This window comes from Mirounga angustirostris, unplaced genomic scaffold, assembly GCF_029215605.1.
Source record: "Mirounga angustirostris isolate CCGP_5_RB_7025 unplaced genomic scaffold, mMirAng1.0.hap1 SCAF_7, whole genome shotgun sequence".
NCBI classification, from domain to species: domain Eukaryota; kingdom Metazoa; phylum Chordata; class Mammalia; order Carnivora; family Phocidae; genus Mirounga; species Mirounga angustirostris.
Window position 1 is genome coordinate 129,874,118 of NW_026991715.1, and position 18,651 is coordinate 129,892,768.

General features: G+C 38.7%; 1 protein-coding gene across 1 annotated transcript in view; it reads right to left on the reverse strand.

Annotated features, from left to right (window-relative positions):
* Positions 1 to 14,274, reverse strand: part of CDH6 (cadherin 6) — a 127,154-nt gene extending 112,880 nt beyond the window's left edge. Inside the window, exon 1 of the mRNA XM_054504687.2 lies at positions 13,254 to 14,274. Within this exon, the coding sequence (XP_054360662.2) occupies positions 13,254 to 13,439 (186 nt within the window). The 5' untranslated portion in view covers positions 13,440 to 14,274. The remainder of the gene's footprint in view (positions 1 to 13,253) is intronic.
* Between the last annotated feature and the right edge of the window lie 4,377 nt (positions 14,275 to 18,651).

Genomic DNA, 18,651 nt, shown 5'->3' on the forward strand with positions numbered 1-18,651 from the left:
GGGGTAAAAGTAAGAGCCAGAGGCCTCATTCGCCAGATGCTCACAGGTGATGCTTATAGGTGAGACTTAGGTGATCATGCAGAGACTTTTGGAAAGATGTGTTCACAGTTGCATTGAGGTTAAGTAAGAGCTATTACAGAAGCGTGTGGTGAGAAATCTCAGCTGAAAGCAGGACAGGTGAGTGAAGGTCAGAGAAAGCCTCTTGGAGAAATAGACTCTTGCCCTTTTTCCTGAATATCCAATAAGATTTGGCCAGGTGAAGATGAGTGGGGCTGCCAGAGGTAAGCAATCAGAACAGCTGTTCTGGTGCACACCAGCTGAATATTAGTACGACCATTTAGCAAAGGGAGATCCTAATCTGTTTCATGACTAAAAGACTCAATCCTGACAGAACACCTATCTGTTCATTAAATAAGTTTCTAAAATGGCAGTTTTGAGCAGTCATATTTTATATTAAATACATACTGGAACCAACCTAACATCAAAGCATGGTGTTACCCATGGCACTTGCCACAATGCCTTGCACAAAAAGTGTTCATTAAATGCTTATTGAGTTGAATTGAAATTCTGTCGCCTGAACCTTAATTTCAGCTAGTCTTCTTGGGTAAAGTGATTTCTTGCCAAATGCATTTCTACTGGTCAATATATCTAAGGCTTTATGCTGTACAGCAAACTCATTGGTGAAATTGTAGGGATGGTTGGAAGAAACACCATGAATGTATTCTGAGGCATACTATCAATAATAAAACTCTGATAAGCTTTTGATATGAATGGTTTTGGATGTGTGGTTGTTTCTGAGCTGGGGTGGAAGGTCAAAAGCCAAACCTAAAAAATGAATAGAGACCCCACAAATCATAATGTAACCTGAAATTGAAGGCTGATTTCTATATTCATATAAGATGTAATTGGGGAGAAGGCAATACATAATCAACTCTGAATGTCCTATTCATTATCTACCAAGCTGGTACTATTGGCCTACCATTAATAGAGCATGCATTCTAATGATGCTGTCTTCCTTCACTTTGTTTTTAAGTTCTGGCTTCATATTTAGCAGTTCTATTACTCTCTCAACATTGTAAATAGAGGTTTACCTAATTGTTGGTTAGTAAAGTTACAGTTTTACACTCCTAAATCTTTAGTCCATATAGGATTTATCTGGTATAGAGTATGAAGAAAGCATCTGTTTCCTCCAAGTGGCTAGTGCATGTTTGTCTTATCATCCACTGTCTCTCCTTCCTGCATTGGACACAGGAGGCCTTCAGTAAATATTACAGAATGAATAAATTAATGAATGATGAATCTGAACCTCCCAAATACTCTTGCCGGGGTCCCTTTGGGACCAGCATTAAGTGATTGCAAGACGGACTCAAAGTGAATAGCCAGGCCTAAAATTAAAAGGCTTTCATGGGGCTGGTGATATCTGCTGTTTTGGGCTATCATTAATTGATCATTGTTATGTAAATATACTGATATATTCATTGAGGGATGAAAAGGAAAGATGTGTTTTCTTGTTTTCTTTCTAGTTATAGTTCTGAATCCTGAGAAATGGTGTACGTTACATATATACATTGTATATCCCCACACTTCTGACATTATTTTTTGGATTTGTGATACATACATTTGAATCTATCTACCTACCTATCTATATCTGTCTGTCTATCATCTATTTGAGTATATATACATGTATATACATATGTATATATTAAACATAAAAGGCACAAGAGTTCAGTAGTTAAGAGTATTGGCCATCAGGGGCGCCTGGGTGGCTCAGCCGTTAAGCGTCTGCCTTCGGCTCAGGTCATGATCTCAGGATCCTGGGATCGAGCCCCGCATCGGGCTCCCTGCTCGGTGGGAAGCCTGCTTCTCCCTCTCTCACTACCCCTGCTTGTGTTCCCTTTCTCGCTGTGTCTCTCTCTGTCAAATAAATAAATAAAATCTTAAAAAAAAAAAAAAAAGAGTATTGGCCATCAAAACTGGATTTAACTTTAGCTCTGACAGGTACAGCTGACCACTGAACAACTTTGAACTGTGTGGGTCCACTTAAGTGTGGATTTTTTTTTTTTTAAAGATTTTATTTATTTATTTGAGACAGAGAGAATGAGAGAGAGAGAGCACATGAGAGGGGGGAGGGTCAGAGGGAGAAGCAGGCTCCCCGCCGAGCAGGGAGCCCGATGCGGGACTCGATCCCGGGACTCCAGGATCATGACCTGAGCCGAAGGCAGTCGCTTAACGAACTGAGCCACCTAGGCGCCCCTGGATTTTTTTTTTTTTTTTTTTTGATAAATGGTGTACAGCACTGTGAATGTATTTTTTCTTCCTTATAATTTTCTTAATAACATATTCTTTTCTCTAGCTTACTTTATTGTAAGAATACAGTATATAACACATACAAAATATGTGCTAATCGACTCTTTATGTTATTAGTGGGTCAACAGTAGGCTATTAGTAGTTAAGTTTTGGGGGACTTGAAAGTTATACACAGATTTTCAACTCTGTGGGGGATGGTGCCCCTAACCCTTGTGTTATTCAAGGGTCAGCTGTACTAGCTGTGTGACCTTGGGCAAGTTCCTTAACTGCTCTGTTTTCCAGTCTTTAAAATCAGGAGGATTGACAGAATTTACATCAGAGCATTCCTGTAAGACACTTAAAATGGTGCCTAGAATATTGTAAGTGCTCTCTAAGTGTTAGCTTTTATTGTTACCCTACTCAGTTTTCCCAGTCATCTTTCTTATTTTCTTATTTCACAATATTTTTAAAAGAACATACAGGATAGACTTGAATGAGAGGTGAAAAAAGTTACTCACTTAGCAAAAAAGGAATTGCTTTATTTATCAGAGAAAACATATAGTAACATGCACAGATGCTAAAACTGTAAAAGAAAAAAATCTCAGAAGAACAATGTTTAGTTTATGCTTGAATTCCTAAAATATATTGGAAGTGTAAACTCAGGAACTTCCTGTTTCCAAAAAATTAAGAATTAAAAAATAAAAATGACAGACTTCTTGCTAATCTGTTTAGGAAGGCATAAATTGTTAATCAGGCTCCAGGCAACATTGTTTCATACCAAGTTTAATAAAAAGTCTGCCTGAGGGAAGAAGAGGTCTGGTGGCCCGAGTTTGAAGCTGGGCAGCTCTGTTTACATGCTTAGTCCCTCTAGCTCTTGGGACACCAGGGAAAAGGGTTTCCTTTGAAATCGGCTCCTTGTATGGGAGTCAGAATTATTAAAAATGATTAGCATGGCATGGAAAAGTTATATTTTTTTCACTGGTGTGAATGAACATGAAAAGGAAATAAATTGGGAAAATATTTATTTAAGAGAATCTTTGGCAGCTTGTCTGAGAATTTCACCCAGTAAGCATTTATTGAGCCCTCACTATGTGCTTATATTTGCTAGTGATGCTTTCATCTTAAAACTGCGATCTGGAGATGGAGAAGTGGTATTTTAAAACTATTTCTCCATTCTCCCCAGCCTGGATTTATCTATTCCATACTGCATTTTATACATGGATCAGGTGGGCTTTTGCTGTGCAGAGAATCAAGTAAGGAATTTTCTAAAAGTCTTGGCATTGTTTTTAGGAGCACTTGTCAATTAGGTAAAACCTAAATTGGCAAGTATTTGACAAGCACAGTATCTTTTGAGCAGTTGGAGTCTCACAGCTGCTGCTTTGGATTGTTGAGTTTAACAGACAGCCTAAATTTCACTCCTTGCTTTAAAATCTTTTTTAATAACATTATGGATATTAGTGTATATTTCTCAATTACAAAACACGGCAAGTTTGGCTCTTGTTTTCTGTGATTAATTTCTCTAACTAACCATGATGATTGTCATGTAGAGAAAAAAAGAAAAAAATAAGCCTTTTGAAAATCCATTTTAATTTAGTGACAAATTGGGAAGCAAACATATGCTCTATAAATGTTCAGAACATTTAGGGTGCAAAGCAAACTTCTTGTTCTTCAGAGCCCAATTAATCCAGCATAGGGTTTCAATTATTTCTCCCCTCTCTGTCCACTATATAAAAATCTTTCATTATATCACATTAAACTCCATTGCTTGAGAGCATTTTACTTTTCTGTAGCTTTCACCTTCATATCTTAAAGTAACAGTTCTATTTAGTGTTCTGTTTGGTGAGAAAGCAGTTATTCACACGCTCACCAGACATCTTGCAGTGTCCTTCCCTCTACTGTGGTTATCTCTTTAATTTAATTCTATTGTTTTTTAGAACACAAAGTACACACACATTTAAATTCAGTGGGGAGAGTTTTTAAGAAAAACAAACCATGGTGCTATTTGGAAAGATATTTTGGAATGTGGCATCTGAGAATTAAAAGCAAACTTGAGGAAGAAAAGCAGGTATCGTGAGACAAAATTTTTAAATATGAAATCCGTATTTGGACATGCCTGTACTTATTTCAAAGGTAGTTGACCTACAGATAAATATACTTTCTCTGAATGCAAAACTTCCTGCAGAGTTAGTACCTTCTGGATCTGGAAGCATAGGATCACCTCCTCTTGATGACACTAATCAGTAATTGACCCCTTGATTCTGCTGTTTTAATTAGGACCTGCCCAAATATTTTTTTGGTAAAAAGGCAGATATGAGTCAGAGAGTGAAACTGTGGCACCGAAATTTACCATAAGGCCTCCATTATAGAATTAATTCTTTATGAAACACTGACAAAATCCCAACTAGATACTTTTAAACAAGTAGTTTAATATGATAATAATCATTGGGAGATACAGTAGCTCGACTTCGTTCAAATTAGGATTCAGCAGTCATATTCCAGTCTTGGTGGATTTTATCATTTTGCATTGGTGATTACTTAGTCTGACCACACCATTTTGATCTGTGTTAAATTAGAACCTGTTGCTAAGGAGAGCTTAGAATATTTTAGTTGAATGTGAAATTGAGCAGTTTCGGACATTTTATAAAATGGATGATAGTAGATTAATGAAACTCTCTCTCTTTTTTTTTTAATCCTGCAAAAGAGGTTTAAGCTTTGCAGCTAAAAATATGATAAGCTCATTTTCATGACTGAAATCTACACCATAAGCTAGAAGGCAATTGCTTTTTGAAGTAAAAATGCAAACCTTAAAATACAATGTAGGACCTTAGAAAATTTGTGTTTGTCCACAATTATGTAAAGTTCACTTTTATGGAAAAAAAAAGATACTGTTTTATAATGTGAACAGTTAAATTGAGCTGGGTTTTAAGTTATATTAGATATAAATTTAAAACTTTTTGTTTTCTACTGAATAATCCATTATGTAATCCAGTAGGCAAATTCATTGTTGATGACACATTCTGGCCATGTGTCACACTTTTGGAGGACTTGTTAATGTAGTCAAAGACTGTATTAGTATTGCAAACAGTATTAATCTCTATAAGGTTTAATTAAGGGATCCAGGGATACCTTTTGATTGAATGACTTTTATTTAGTTTGTCTTTTTGGCAATCTGTTTGGCTTTTAAATATCATTATAATTTCCCTTTACTTTTTATTCATCCAAATAAGGAAGAGAAGTAGGTCAACCATTTTTCTTTTTTTTTTTTTTTTTTTAAGATTTTATTTATTTATTTGACAGAGAGAGACACAGCGAGAGAGGGAACACAAGCAGGGGGAGTGGGAGAGGGAGAAGCAGGCTTCCCGCAGAGTAGGGAGCCTGATGCAGGGCTCGATCCCAGGACCCTGTGATCATGACCTGAGCCGAAGGCAGACGCCCCATGACTGAGCCACCCAGGCGCCCTGGTCATTTTCAACATGATGTTATTCATTATCTAACCCAGTGGTCCTCAGACTTTTGGATTTCATGGAACATCAACAGTTTCTTTCTTTCTTTCTTAAGGGGGTAGAGTTGACATTGGGTTGCTCGCCAGATTTTAATTTTGCTAAGGGGAAAAAAACCCCCAACATAATCTATCCATACACTTTCATGAAAGAATTGACATTTTAACTCCAAAAAAATGGGAAGGTCACTGGGTACTTAGATTAAATAAATTGGATTTATAAAAAACACAATAGGTTGTCATAATTTTTCATATCCGATCACTGACCAATAAACTATTTTTTTCAAAGATGAACACTTGAATAGTCTGGAGAATCACTGACTTAGATTAAAGCTCACTCAAAATGACGATCAAGCCATTAAAAATAAAATAATAACCTAAATTTTATAATGTGCCCCCAAATAGTGGTCAAAAGTTTGAAGGAAAATTTTAATTCTTCTTTACAATAGGAGCTTTACAAAATGGTACGAATACATGAAATTTCTAAAAAAGTTGAAATCCTTATTTTCTCCATAAATTTGCATGTCAGCTCCTTCACAGCATACTCATAAATAATAATGTTATAGATTTAAAATTCCTCTTTAATTTTTTTTTAGGATTTTATTTATTTATTTGACAGAGAGAGACACAGCGAGAGAGGGAACACAAGCAGAGGGAGTGGGAGAGGGAGAAGCAGGCTTCCCCCGAGCAGGGAGCCCGATGCGGGGCTCGATCCCAGGACCCTGTGATCATGACCTGAGCCGAAGGCAGACGCTTAATGACTGAGCCACCCAGGCACCCCTCCTCTTTAATTTGTAATGCCATAATTAAGTGGAGATGATAAAAAGCAATATTGGCCCAACAACTAGAAGTTACAAAAGAGAGAGATGGAGACAACTCATTAACCTCTCTGGTCATCAGGTATCTCAAATGTAAATGATGGGTGTTGGGTAAAGCCATTTCTGAGCTCCTGTCTATGTCTCACATTGTCTGATTTTATTTGTAATTATCACACTGTTTATGAAAGCTGGATTAACTACATGACTTTCTGAGTATTGGCAATAGAAAGAATAGAGAATGGCTCATCAATGTCAACCATATATAATACTACTGTATTGTTAATAGGATGTCTTCTACCGCCACCCCAATTTTTTTTTTTTAAGATTTATTTATTTATATTAGAGAGAGACAGGGAGAGAGAGCACAAGCGGGAGGGGCAGAGGGAGAGGGAGAGAGAATCTCCAGCAGACTCCTTGCTGAGCATGGACCCGGACAGAGGGCTTGATCTCACAACCCTGAGATCACGACCTGAGCTGAAACCAAGAGTCAGGCATCCAACCACCTGTGCTCCCCAGACATCCACCCACATTTTGTGGTTGGAAATTTACTGGGCAAAGACGTCATTCAGACAAATATTGAACTGTGGTGGTAATGAAATAACAAAATTGTGGTCATAGATAGAAGAAAATAATTATTTTTACTCATCAGATAAGGAGGGGAAATAAATATGACCTTACTCAACTCTACCCACAGTCCTAAATGCTACGTATAGAGTGAGCATATCAAATGCACTGAGAAAGGACTTGCACCTTCAGAGGCTACTGTGCAGGTGGGCTACCCCTGTCAATGAAATGAATAGTTGTCATTTTTAGTTACCTTCCTCAAATACTCCTCCAACATGAGGCTATCTCTGAAGGCAGGAGAAGATCATTTATTCTCTTATAAAAAGTACCATTATGCTCAAATGGCTCACACAATACTCTTTACTACAATTATAAACTGTAATGGCATGTTTGCAAGTAGTTTTTCAAAAATGAATAACCTACAAACATTTTCCTCAGCCTTAAAATCTGCATTGCTTCGGTCAAAATAATCAAGTCATTCCCATGCCCTCTTCTGCTATGTATTTCTCAGAGTGTCACGCTTTAAATTCTAAGATATCATAAGTGTTGGTAAACAGCACATTCATTAAGTGCTTAGCTCAAGCAGGAATTCCCTGGAAATTCAAACCAAAAAAGGGCTAAATAAAAAGGATATAGGTATAGCATTTCCTTTTGACTTAGTGTATAATTATTACTATACAGAATACATGTAAAATACTTAGAACAGCATGTAAAATGTAGAATAGCTCATTAAAGGTTTATTATCATTTACTTTATCATTATTTTTTGAATGTATAAAAATTCTGAACCTAATGGTCAGAATTTTTTATCTTGGTTGTCATATACATATGTATATATATACATATGTGTATATGTATGATATACTTGTTAACAGGCAGTATGGCCTGGGGGTGGACTGTCTTGCTAGTTAGTCTTTCATCATGCTATACCACATATAGAATCCAAATGGGTGACTTATATATGATGTGTATCACTATTATACACTTTGGTTTGCAATTGTCAGAAGATCACAGAGTGATCTATTTAATCAGGTGATCTGATTAATGGAGGAAATAAGCACCCAACAGTGTTAGTATAAAATCTACTTAGCTTGCAAGACAGTAAAGAGAAGGAAAAGAGTTAATGTTCTTCAAAGCACTAAGAAAACCTCTTTCTTTGATTCTCCTGATATTTTAGATCACTTTTTAAAAAAACCTACTTTGGTTATTTTATGATCCCTGCAGGATCATTTCCTTTAGGTGGTGATTTTTTTAAGGATAATTTTCAAATTTACATTCCATGATAGAGCAGTATAGTGTTCATTTTTTTATTTTTTATTTTTTTGAGAAGTATAGTGTTTATAAACATGTTAATGATGTGTTTATAAAGTTGTATTTAATAGTAGCAGTATTTATAAAGTGGAAAATGCACACTGTGTGAAATCAGCAATTTTGATTCTATTTCTATTCTTATGTTTCCTTTTTATGTAAAAATTCACCTCCTCATCTCTTTTCACTTGTACACCTCCTCAATTTATTTTTGCTTGCTGTTTTCTATTCCTATAACTTATTAGGTCTCCTGAACATCTTTTGGGTAGATCTACCAATTTAGGAAATTATAGAAAGAAAAAAACACACTGTTCTTTCAAGTGATGAACTATGAAGTCAAATCATACCTGGTGGTGGCTAGCTTTATACTCCCCATCTTCATAAGATGCTCTCTTCTACAAGGTATCACTGAGTATGGTGGGAGAAGCTTGGTACCCATGCTGCCCATTTATACTGAACATCAAATTTAATAGTAACATTCTGTTCTGGCCTTAATTGAACTCTTCCTCTTATAAATCTCAGCAAGGTGATCTGATTAATAGGAGGAAATAAGCACCCAACAGTGTTAGTATAAAGATATTGAACAGATGAAACAAGGTAAAATAATCTGGAATCTGTGGTGATGGCAGGCACAGCGCCCTCTGTGTGTGTGTCTAGTTTACATTTATGCATGTGTGTTGAGAACATTCTTTTTTTTAGTGGGTTTTCTGTGTTGGAAGAGTTAAAAATTTCCTGGATAGTACAGCCTTGAACAACTAGATCCTGGCTGTTTCTGGTCCCCTCTGACCCAATCATTTTGGCTTAAAGAGCTTTAGTCCATTTTACTTTTGTAGTAATAAAGATGCACCAGCTTTTTGAATGGTTATTTGTACGAATTTTCCCCTCTTATCTTCCTACTTTGTGAGTGATGGGGTTATGAAGACTGTATACACTTGGCTCTACAGTTAATTAGGAAGAACCTGAAGATTCTCATATGACTGCTTTGAAAAAGGGAGCATTCCTTAGGAATAGGACTTTTAAAATGTAGGCCAGTTAATCTCCATAAGAGGAAAGCTCAAACAAAAATATTACTGTTGAGATCCAGGCAAGTGCCTCAACCTCATCTATCTTCAAAGTAAAATAAAAATCCCATTGGAGAACAAAAAGAGAAATAAAAAGAAAAAAACAAAACAAACCTGAATTTCTGTATTTTTTTCTCTACTTTTACTGGAACAGTGTCACAACTAGGTGCTTGTTCTCTCTCTCTCTCTTTGTGAGTTTTACTTTTTTCTTTCAGCAGTTTCCCTATTAGCATGATGTTCTTGAGTCTTTGTATTTAGAATTATTACTCAGAAAAAAAATTTATACCAGAGAAGATTTGATTATCTACATTTTCACCTTTTTGTGAAGCAAATAAGGTAAGCTCAGTAGACATTAGCTAGGCTGAAACACTATTAAAAAATGCAATTCAGACTGAGTCACTGTTCGTTATTTTTATAAGCAAGACCCTAATTCTGATCAACCCCAAAGAATGGGCTGCCATGACTAAGCAAGCAGCATAAGGCAACTGGCTTCTGCTGGATGTTATCTCATTTGGAACACATTTCAAACTTTAGAACAGATTTTTAAATTGGAAGTTGAAACCTGCAGACTGTCAGCAGAAGAGGGTGATTCACCCCTAGAGAACTTACTTTAAGTCCCAGGCAGAGTTTTTTAAGGAGTAAGTTACTTAAAATCTGTTGTGATACATCAAAGAGAGAAATAAAAACAACTCACAGAATAAGGGTGATACATGCATCCAAACAAAATTTGGACTTTTAATATATGCTTATTTGAATGGGGGATTTCTTTAATTTAGAAGCCTTAGTTCAATATGCTTGTGAATGCTTATGGATCTCTGAAAGGCTAATTAAATTTTTTTCCAGCAAGTATTTCTTTAGTGGGGAGGGGTTCTTTGCATGGAACTTTTTGAGTCATAACTATAATAATTACTGGATAAATTTGAAGGAGGGAAGTACAGTCTTGGCAAGGTCAGAAATAAGGAAAATCTTGTATTGATGGTGTGAATTCTTTATTAATTGGCTAATGCTTTCATTTGGAATTATAGGAAAGTTACCCAAAGTTTAGATACCGAGAAAACTGTGCAAATGCTCCTGAGTTCCTTAAATTAGAGGAACCGTACACATGATAGCAAAAATAATGATTTTAACCTGGCAGAAATGTCAAGCTAGTACTTGGAGGACATTAACTCATCTATGAAGAAAAAGCTGCTATGGATGTATTATCTTAGCTAACAAAATCCATGATGCAACTGAACTACAGGGGGAAATGCATGGAGTGACCCACTAGAGGTCCCTTCCAACTAAAAAAAAGTTTCCATAGTTCAAAGGATGCAGCCTTAGTAAGTTGGCATTCATGACTGCAAAGCAAGTAAGGGCCAGAAGGGGGGACCACACGTTTCACCTCCTTAGGAAGAGACATGGTTTTTCAGAATATTTATCACGTTTTATTTCTTTTTAACATCCCTATTAGGGACACTCAGTTAGATTTAATTAGATATTCAGAACTTGTTGTTCCAACTTATTGATACATTTGCCATACAGAAGTGTTTTTTTTTTTTTTTTTTGATGTCCTGGAACTGTAGTTGTGCTTTCTAGAAATTTTTACTGTTTCAAATTTCTCAGAACAGTATTTTGTGAGATAGACTTTTTTTCTTAAAAAATGAAGAGTGCCTTAAAGTGAGTTTTTACTTGCAAAGCTGATGGAAATGGTGGGTGGAGGAGGTAAGGTGCACGTTTTCTGATAGTAGGCAACTTGGTAGAAAATGATTTTGTTTCTATACATTATCTTTGCGAAGTTAGCATTAAGAAATGTAATTGCAATAAATTGATGTAAAAGCCAGATAATAAAGGGCCTAAAAGTCCCTATAGAGAATCCAGTTTGTCACTTATAAGGGCAGGAAAAGATAATTTTAGACAAGTACGGTAGAACTAAACCATTGCCATTTTCCTTCAAAAATGTGCTGTTGCCTCTCATGTTTTTCTGAAGAAATTGGTTCCTCTGCTTCAAAAGTATGCCGTGAACCATCAAAATAGGTAGAAAAAGATACGCCTTTTATTTCCCCCAGTACCTTTTTATTAGAACATACCAAAGAACAAAAGGAGGTGAGATACAATCCTGTGCAATTGTATTTTCCAGTAAATTGTTGGATTTCTTTTAAGTTTCTGAGCTCTGCATTGAAAATCTGGCCTCTGGCATAAACTTTGCCCTCTTCCTTTTGACATAATGAAGACATCTGCTTGATCATATCCCCTTTCTTCACACAACTTATTTTCCAGATCTCTAAAATAGCAAACACAGAGCCATGCAAGTGCTATTACACAAAGGATGACACTCAAGCTAAACTGGAAGAATTTATCTTCCTCCTAAAGTAGAATCCTAAAGGTTTTCCTTTTCAGGTAAAGGTGGCAGCAAGAGGAAAAAAAAGGAGATAAGCAATCCTTGGCTACCATTTGTATAAGCCTAGTTGTTATTCATTCTGAGAAGAGTTGTACATTTTCTAGGTACATCTCTGTGTTCCTCTTCCGACACAGAGAAGAGTTTTTTTTATCCCCCCTGGATAATAAACAATCAGAAAGCCCATATTTTTGTGTGTGTACCCCTCCGGAGCAGCCGTTCGAGTACACACCAGCCACTCCAGCAATATTCTTGAAGGAGAAAAATCTCTTCTTTCTCACATTATGTGCTTCAGTAAGTGAAAGTGAAGATTGGTGGAGACACAGGATGATATACTTCTATAGTGTGAATATTATAATTAAAATGGCTTTACCAAAAAAACAAAACAAAACAAAAAAAATAAAAGAGGGAGAGAGAAATGTGTGGCTATTCTAGATGATTAAACTTCTTGGTACTTGAATTTTCTCAGTAGTTAACTCAGGTGAACAGCCCTTTGCACTAACAAGGACCTGCATATAACTCCCCATAAAATATGGATTTTATTGCAGCAGTGAAAACACTTCTCAGCACTATGCTGACCTTTCCGGCATCCTCCATCTCAAGATCTCCGATAACTCTTGGCAGAAGAATATCTAACTACAGAAGAAGTAATCCCAGCTCTGCAACTGCTGCAGTGCACAACACAGCAATGTCCCCTCTTACTAAATGCTGGGATTAACGCATTGGGGGGCTCCCCTTTTCCTGCATCGGACACCTACGACCAGGCACACTTGATCTGCTCTCCAGCCAGTCTGAGGGAGGCGTTATCCCCCAGATTTGTGCCTGGCCAGCCGTGGAAGATCACCAGCGATCTGCGTCTTCCACATGACTTTTTCCCTGGACAGTGTGCTCCATTTTCGGAGTCCAGTGTTGGACTTTCCTTGCAACCCAAGCATTTCTTTCCCTCTGTGAGCCGGCAGGCATTTCCCCGAACGTGCAAGCTAACAGTTTTCTTTGGCTCCTTCTCTGAGCCAAATCATCTATTTCGCTTAAGTTTTCCTTACTGGGAGCATTCAGGAGTTCTCAAGCTACCTGATTTTCTGCTTCACCCCCTAAAGGCAAGAAATGTAACTCAGCCAAAGCAGTCCCCGCACAGACCCTTGTGATGTGGGCAGGTGGAAATAAATCAAGCCCCAAACGGCTCCGCGGGTCCTGCACGCACCAGCGCCCTTGGTAATTGACCAGCCAACTTTGCAAATGCCGAAGCTCCCCCGGCAGCCTCTGCCGGCCGAGAGAAAAGCAGCGAGTTCTTCCCGGCGGCCCGTTGCTTAAGCTCCCACCCAGCCCCACGGCGGACCGTCTTACCAGAAGGCGGAGGAGCGGCGCCCAGGCTCCCCGGGAACCGGCGCCCGTCGTGGGCAGCGGCGGCAGCGCCGCCTGCGCAGCCAGACCCGCGCGCCTGCCCCGGCCCGGGCTCGCAGGCTGAGCATCCCTCCCAGCCCCGGCGTGCGGCGCCCATCGGGCAGAGGGGGCTCTCCGATTGGCTTCCATCTGCGCTACAGAATTAAAAAAGGGAAGGGCACGCACAACCGCCACCGCCGCCAACAGAGATCGAACCCACCTCTGCTCGCCTTCCTGCGCCCGGGGAAACCCTGCGACCCGCCCAGGTTGCTCCTGCGTCGGCTTCTGCGGTCGCGGGCTCTGCGGTTTGTGCTGCCGCGGCTGAAACTGCGGCTCTCGGGACGGGAAGGTTACGGGCTCGGGAGAGCTGGCTCGTGTGGGCACACACTGATTTGCAAGTGAATGGAGTGGGAGGGAGCGAAGAGAGGAGGACTTTGTTGGAGAGGCCCAGTGCCTGCCCCCGCGCGCCCCCTCCCCTGGACAGAAAGACGCCCTGTGTTTGAAGTCCTGAGCAGTTCGCTCCCGGTAACGCTCCCTCCGCCCCAGGCTTTCCTTCCCTTTCCTCTCTTATTTTTGGGGGTTAGAACATGCTCAGAACTTGTGTGACTCCGTCTGTTTCCTCCTTTGTACTGTCAAAATGCACCTCGCGCTATTATCAGCAACAGTCGGATGTTCTTTTTTTCTTTTTTACCGACCGACCGAGCGGTTACAATTCCCAGGGACCCAGTACCTCGTCGCGCTCCCAGTCGGCCAGCTTCGTGTTACAGCACGCGTAACATGCACACACATAAAACACACCGGGTCTCCCGAGGTAACAATACCGGTGGCTTTTCTACACCACGTAAACCGGCCTTCTCCAGACGCCAGCAGACACACATTCAGACGTGTCTTTCCTTCTCGCCTACCAGGAAGACAGGTTTTTACATAGTCCTGTGATCTCTGTTGCTCTGTCGGAGTGAGCAGCCCCAAGATGTTGTAGCATGAAGCCGTGCTTCCCTGGGCTTGCAGAAACACTCCAAGCCCAATCCCTCAGGCTTGCCGATGACTTAGGGCTGATTCCATCTTTCTAAATGAGTTAATACAAGGATACAAGAGACTTGCAGAAGAGGGGTGGGTAATGATATTCAAGGTCTGCCTAACGGTTTAAGATCTTTCAGGAAAGTTGCCGAAGTAGGATAACCTGTAAATTAAACTCTTTGGTACACATAGCAGTTGGAATAGCTATATTTACAGTTACAAAAAAGTAATTTCTAATATTAGCTGCAAAAATCTTAAGCGTGCCAAAGTAGTGTTAAGCGAGAGAGTTATGGTTTGTACATAGGCGATGTAGACATGATGGAGCCAGGCACTGTTGAATTAGGAAAATTAAATCTAATTACCACAGTGATTGCACCCAGGGTCAGTAGCATCCCAAACCAGCTGTTTGTGTAAGCTGTAAGTTCATGGGGAGATTTCCATTGCCTGGTGCTCTAAAAACAAAATCCGGGCCACTTTGGCCTCTGAGTGATGAAACTGGTTGGAGGCTGGTCTCCTTCCCAACTGAGCTTTTACTAGAAAATCTTTTGTTTCACTAATAGAAGTTCAGGCATTTAAATAAAGCCAAAATCAAAGTAGTTCCTCTAGGCAATCAGTGCTTCAAAGAAGTGTGCACGGAATGGTTTTAGCACAGATGTTCCACACATGGAAGATGGAAAGGCTCTCAATTTCTTTCTTGAAAAGATCTTCCCCTAACGAAGAACTGCCACCAATTTACAAAGAAAGACTGAACATTTTCTCTTCGTGCAGCTATTTAAACTCTTGTGGAGAAAGGATAGGCAAGAAATCTGCTTCTGATTCATAGTTCATTCCTCAGATTATGAATTTCTTATAAAATTAATTGGAAATACTAGCTTTTTATGTTTGTATAGTTCTCTGCTGATTACAAACTCCTTTCATAGACTTATTTAATTCTTTTTCCAACAAGTGGTATGATTTTTCCTCATTAGGACAGAGGAAATAGATTGATGAAGAGATCACATAGGTTAAGTAATATGTCCAAGGCAATAAAACTGATAAGCAGAGGAGGCAGACATATTCCTGGAAAAATTGTATGCAGGTGTGTATGTGTATATATATAAGATATACATACTATATATAATTTATATGTAACATATTATGTAATAATGTACTTGTAAGTATGCCAGTAAAAATGTCACATTTTAAGACTATCTTTTACAGAAAGATATGCAAATTAACTGATTTTTATGGTAAAAGTGGGAAACTAGTGGAGTTGATGTTCTACCCATTGAACAAGTTAATATCTGACAAAGGAAATCTCTAATTGTTTGCAATGTGCTGTTCTTCAAACCCCATTAAGCCACATATCAAAAGGGGCTAAAATAACTACTTTTTATTAGGAATGGATAAACAATCAATTTGCTTCTGAACAGTGGCAGCTTTGAATCACGTAAAGGATGGCACTTTTATACTAAAAAAGGTTTTTGTGTGATTTTTGAGGATCTCTAGTAACATTTGCCACAATCATTATTAATTTTTCAATGACTAATATTGGTATGGATGCAAATATCCATAATTACTTTATCCCAATTTCAGAGATGAAAGAACTGAGAGTTACTAAGGTTAAATGATTACCTGGTGTTCCATAAGTCCCGTTTGCGGTTCATTCTCTGGCACACCAAAGCACGGTGACAAGTCACAGAAGCTAATTAGAGATAGTTAAACAAATGTGTGTGGGGGGGGCGTCTTTGCTATCATCACGTGGGCTCTTTTTATGAAATGTGAGTGGAAATTCTGCAAGGCCTCTGGAGAGGCCCGGATGCAGACCCCCAGGAGCTACCAGCACCCTGCTTGTACCCGTACTCTTTTCCTCCTCACGCTTCTGCTTGGGTTTTCTCTCTCATCACAACCCTTCCTGTCAGTCAGACCTTCATAGCCGCACTGCTGATGGCTCCTGAGCTTACCTGGTGGAAAGGGAGTGTCTCCCTCTTTTTGCTCCATTTCCAATTTTATGATTGATCTGGCGTTCTGGACGCATCAGCTGGAGCTGGGGCAGGGGGAGGCAGCAGGGTCACCTCCACGCTGGGTCCCCTAGCAGTGGGGGCGTGTCCTTGTGAGCTGGAAGACCTCCCTAAAAGTGTCCCATTTCACCTAGTCTCTTGTTTAGGAATTCAGTACAGCTGAAGTATCTCATCAGCTTTTAGGTTAGTTCATTATTTTATATGCTTCAGTCAAAATTACTTGTACTTCTCTCCTTTACAGCTTGCAAAGTTTCAATTTAAAAAAAAAAAAAGAATCTCCTTCATAGACCATTACTAAGGATATTAATTTTGATGAGGGATTTTTCAACTTCCACTAAATCTCTCTTCAGATGGTTAAGAGGCCGTCTTATCCTTATAATGGGGATGCGTATAAATAAATAATTACAAGTTCTCTGACTTTCTTTTCAATAATATACATCGGTATGCAATGATTATCTGGTAAAAACATTTTCATGATCATCAACAATTATTCTTGATTAGAAGAAAAGGTTCACTTTTAAAACCATGCACCTAATTAAGAACCTTGGCATGAGTGGATGTGCTTCCACCCATCCAAATCTTCCATCTAAAATTTACCTTAAGTGCGTTGCTACCGGAAAAAGTATACACGTTATAGTGCTTATTACTTAATATCATGACGTGCACAAGTGAACAGATTTCACTGAGGAATGAATGCCTCATTCCCCCACTCTGCCCTGTATGTATAAGTGCACACGAGTGTGCCCCCCCCCCCCCGCAGTGTTTAAGGGGGAAAAAAAGGTTTAACCACTCTGGGTATTATTGAACTGAAACAAGGAGACAGGAAACCTCAATGGAATTCCCCTTTTGTAAGAGCCATAGACATCTCAATACAAGCTAAAATAAATTCACACAAATTTCATGTGCTTATCCAGGTTTTCTACTCCTGGGAGAGTTTCCAATACTGTATTTAAGATGGGTTGGATCCCAGGATGCATTAAGACATTTTTCTCTTGATCATTATGTGTGACTCATCACTATAGGTAGATTACAATAGCCAGGAGATTTCCAATATAGGCAATAAATGTACAGCAACACGGTGTTATTGACCTACCGGGGACATTTTAGTATTCTGGGAATTTCAGGGTTGTAGAGTAGACTTCAACTTTTTGCCAAATTCTTTTTGCATTTTATTCATGGCTTTGTGGTAGAATCTAAATTTGCCTGATCAGTTATGTACAATCCAAGTTCGGTGGACTGTACCAGGGCAGTGAAGGGACATGTCCTTGTTCTGAAGAAACAACCCATTAGGAGAGTAAGTTTCAGTATATTTTCTTAAATAACTGGTGTAGACCAGAATAAATTGAAAATCCTACACTTGCATCCAGAGGGTAAAATAATTTCTTTCTTTTGCTAATCCGTCTCCCGATTATAGAAGCACTTGATGGGAATAGTGGCAGGCTGGAGTAGGAAAAACAATATAATAATGTATGTTCAAAAATATTTTGGGACTTTATAGATTTTTGAGAGCATTAAAATTTTACAGATTTTGTCAAAAAGAAGACAAGGACAGAGACAAAAAGATGATTATCCTCTGTATTGGTATAAATATTCTTTTTAAGAAGAGACCAGACCTCACCTAGAGCCTTCTTTTCCTCTTTAGGTACCATACTTAAGTACCCTTTTTCTCTTTAAAGAAACCCCTTCTCTTGGGTTTCCCTTGTACTTTGTAAAATACCTGTAGTACTTTAGCTAGACCTCATTGTTTACATATTCTTTTCATCTACTAGATTGGATGTCATTGAATTATTAAAGGTAGAGCATTTGTCTGTTTTGGTCATCATTTTATCTCCTGGTGCTTGAAAGAGTGCTTGGTACCTACATGTATAAATAAGTAGAGATCCAGATAAAATAAAATGGATTTAGTAGACAGAACCTGGAGATGGCACAGAGACTTAAGACCATGTTTATGAACTGAAGGTAATAAGCCTGGAAAAGGGAAGGTTCAAGTAGGCCATGAGCAGTCTTCAAGTACTTGAACAGTGCTACGGAAGAAAATTGGACTGGCTTTTACTGTGATGGAAGCTTCAGTTACTATCAGTTGGTGAAGCCACTGGAAAATATTGCGTTTCACTGAATATAAGACACCCATATTCTCACATGTTAACATCTCTGAAATTATGATGCTTCTTACAATTGACACGGTAAGAAAGCATCATGTCATGGTATAATTGGCAGTGTCTTTTCTTTCTTAATGACACATGAAATAATGGTGCAACTTACTACCATTGGCATCTTAGATCTGATGACACGCAGATGGTAGATTTCAGCTTACCATATGGAAGAATTTTCAAACTATTAGTGCT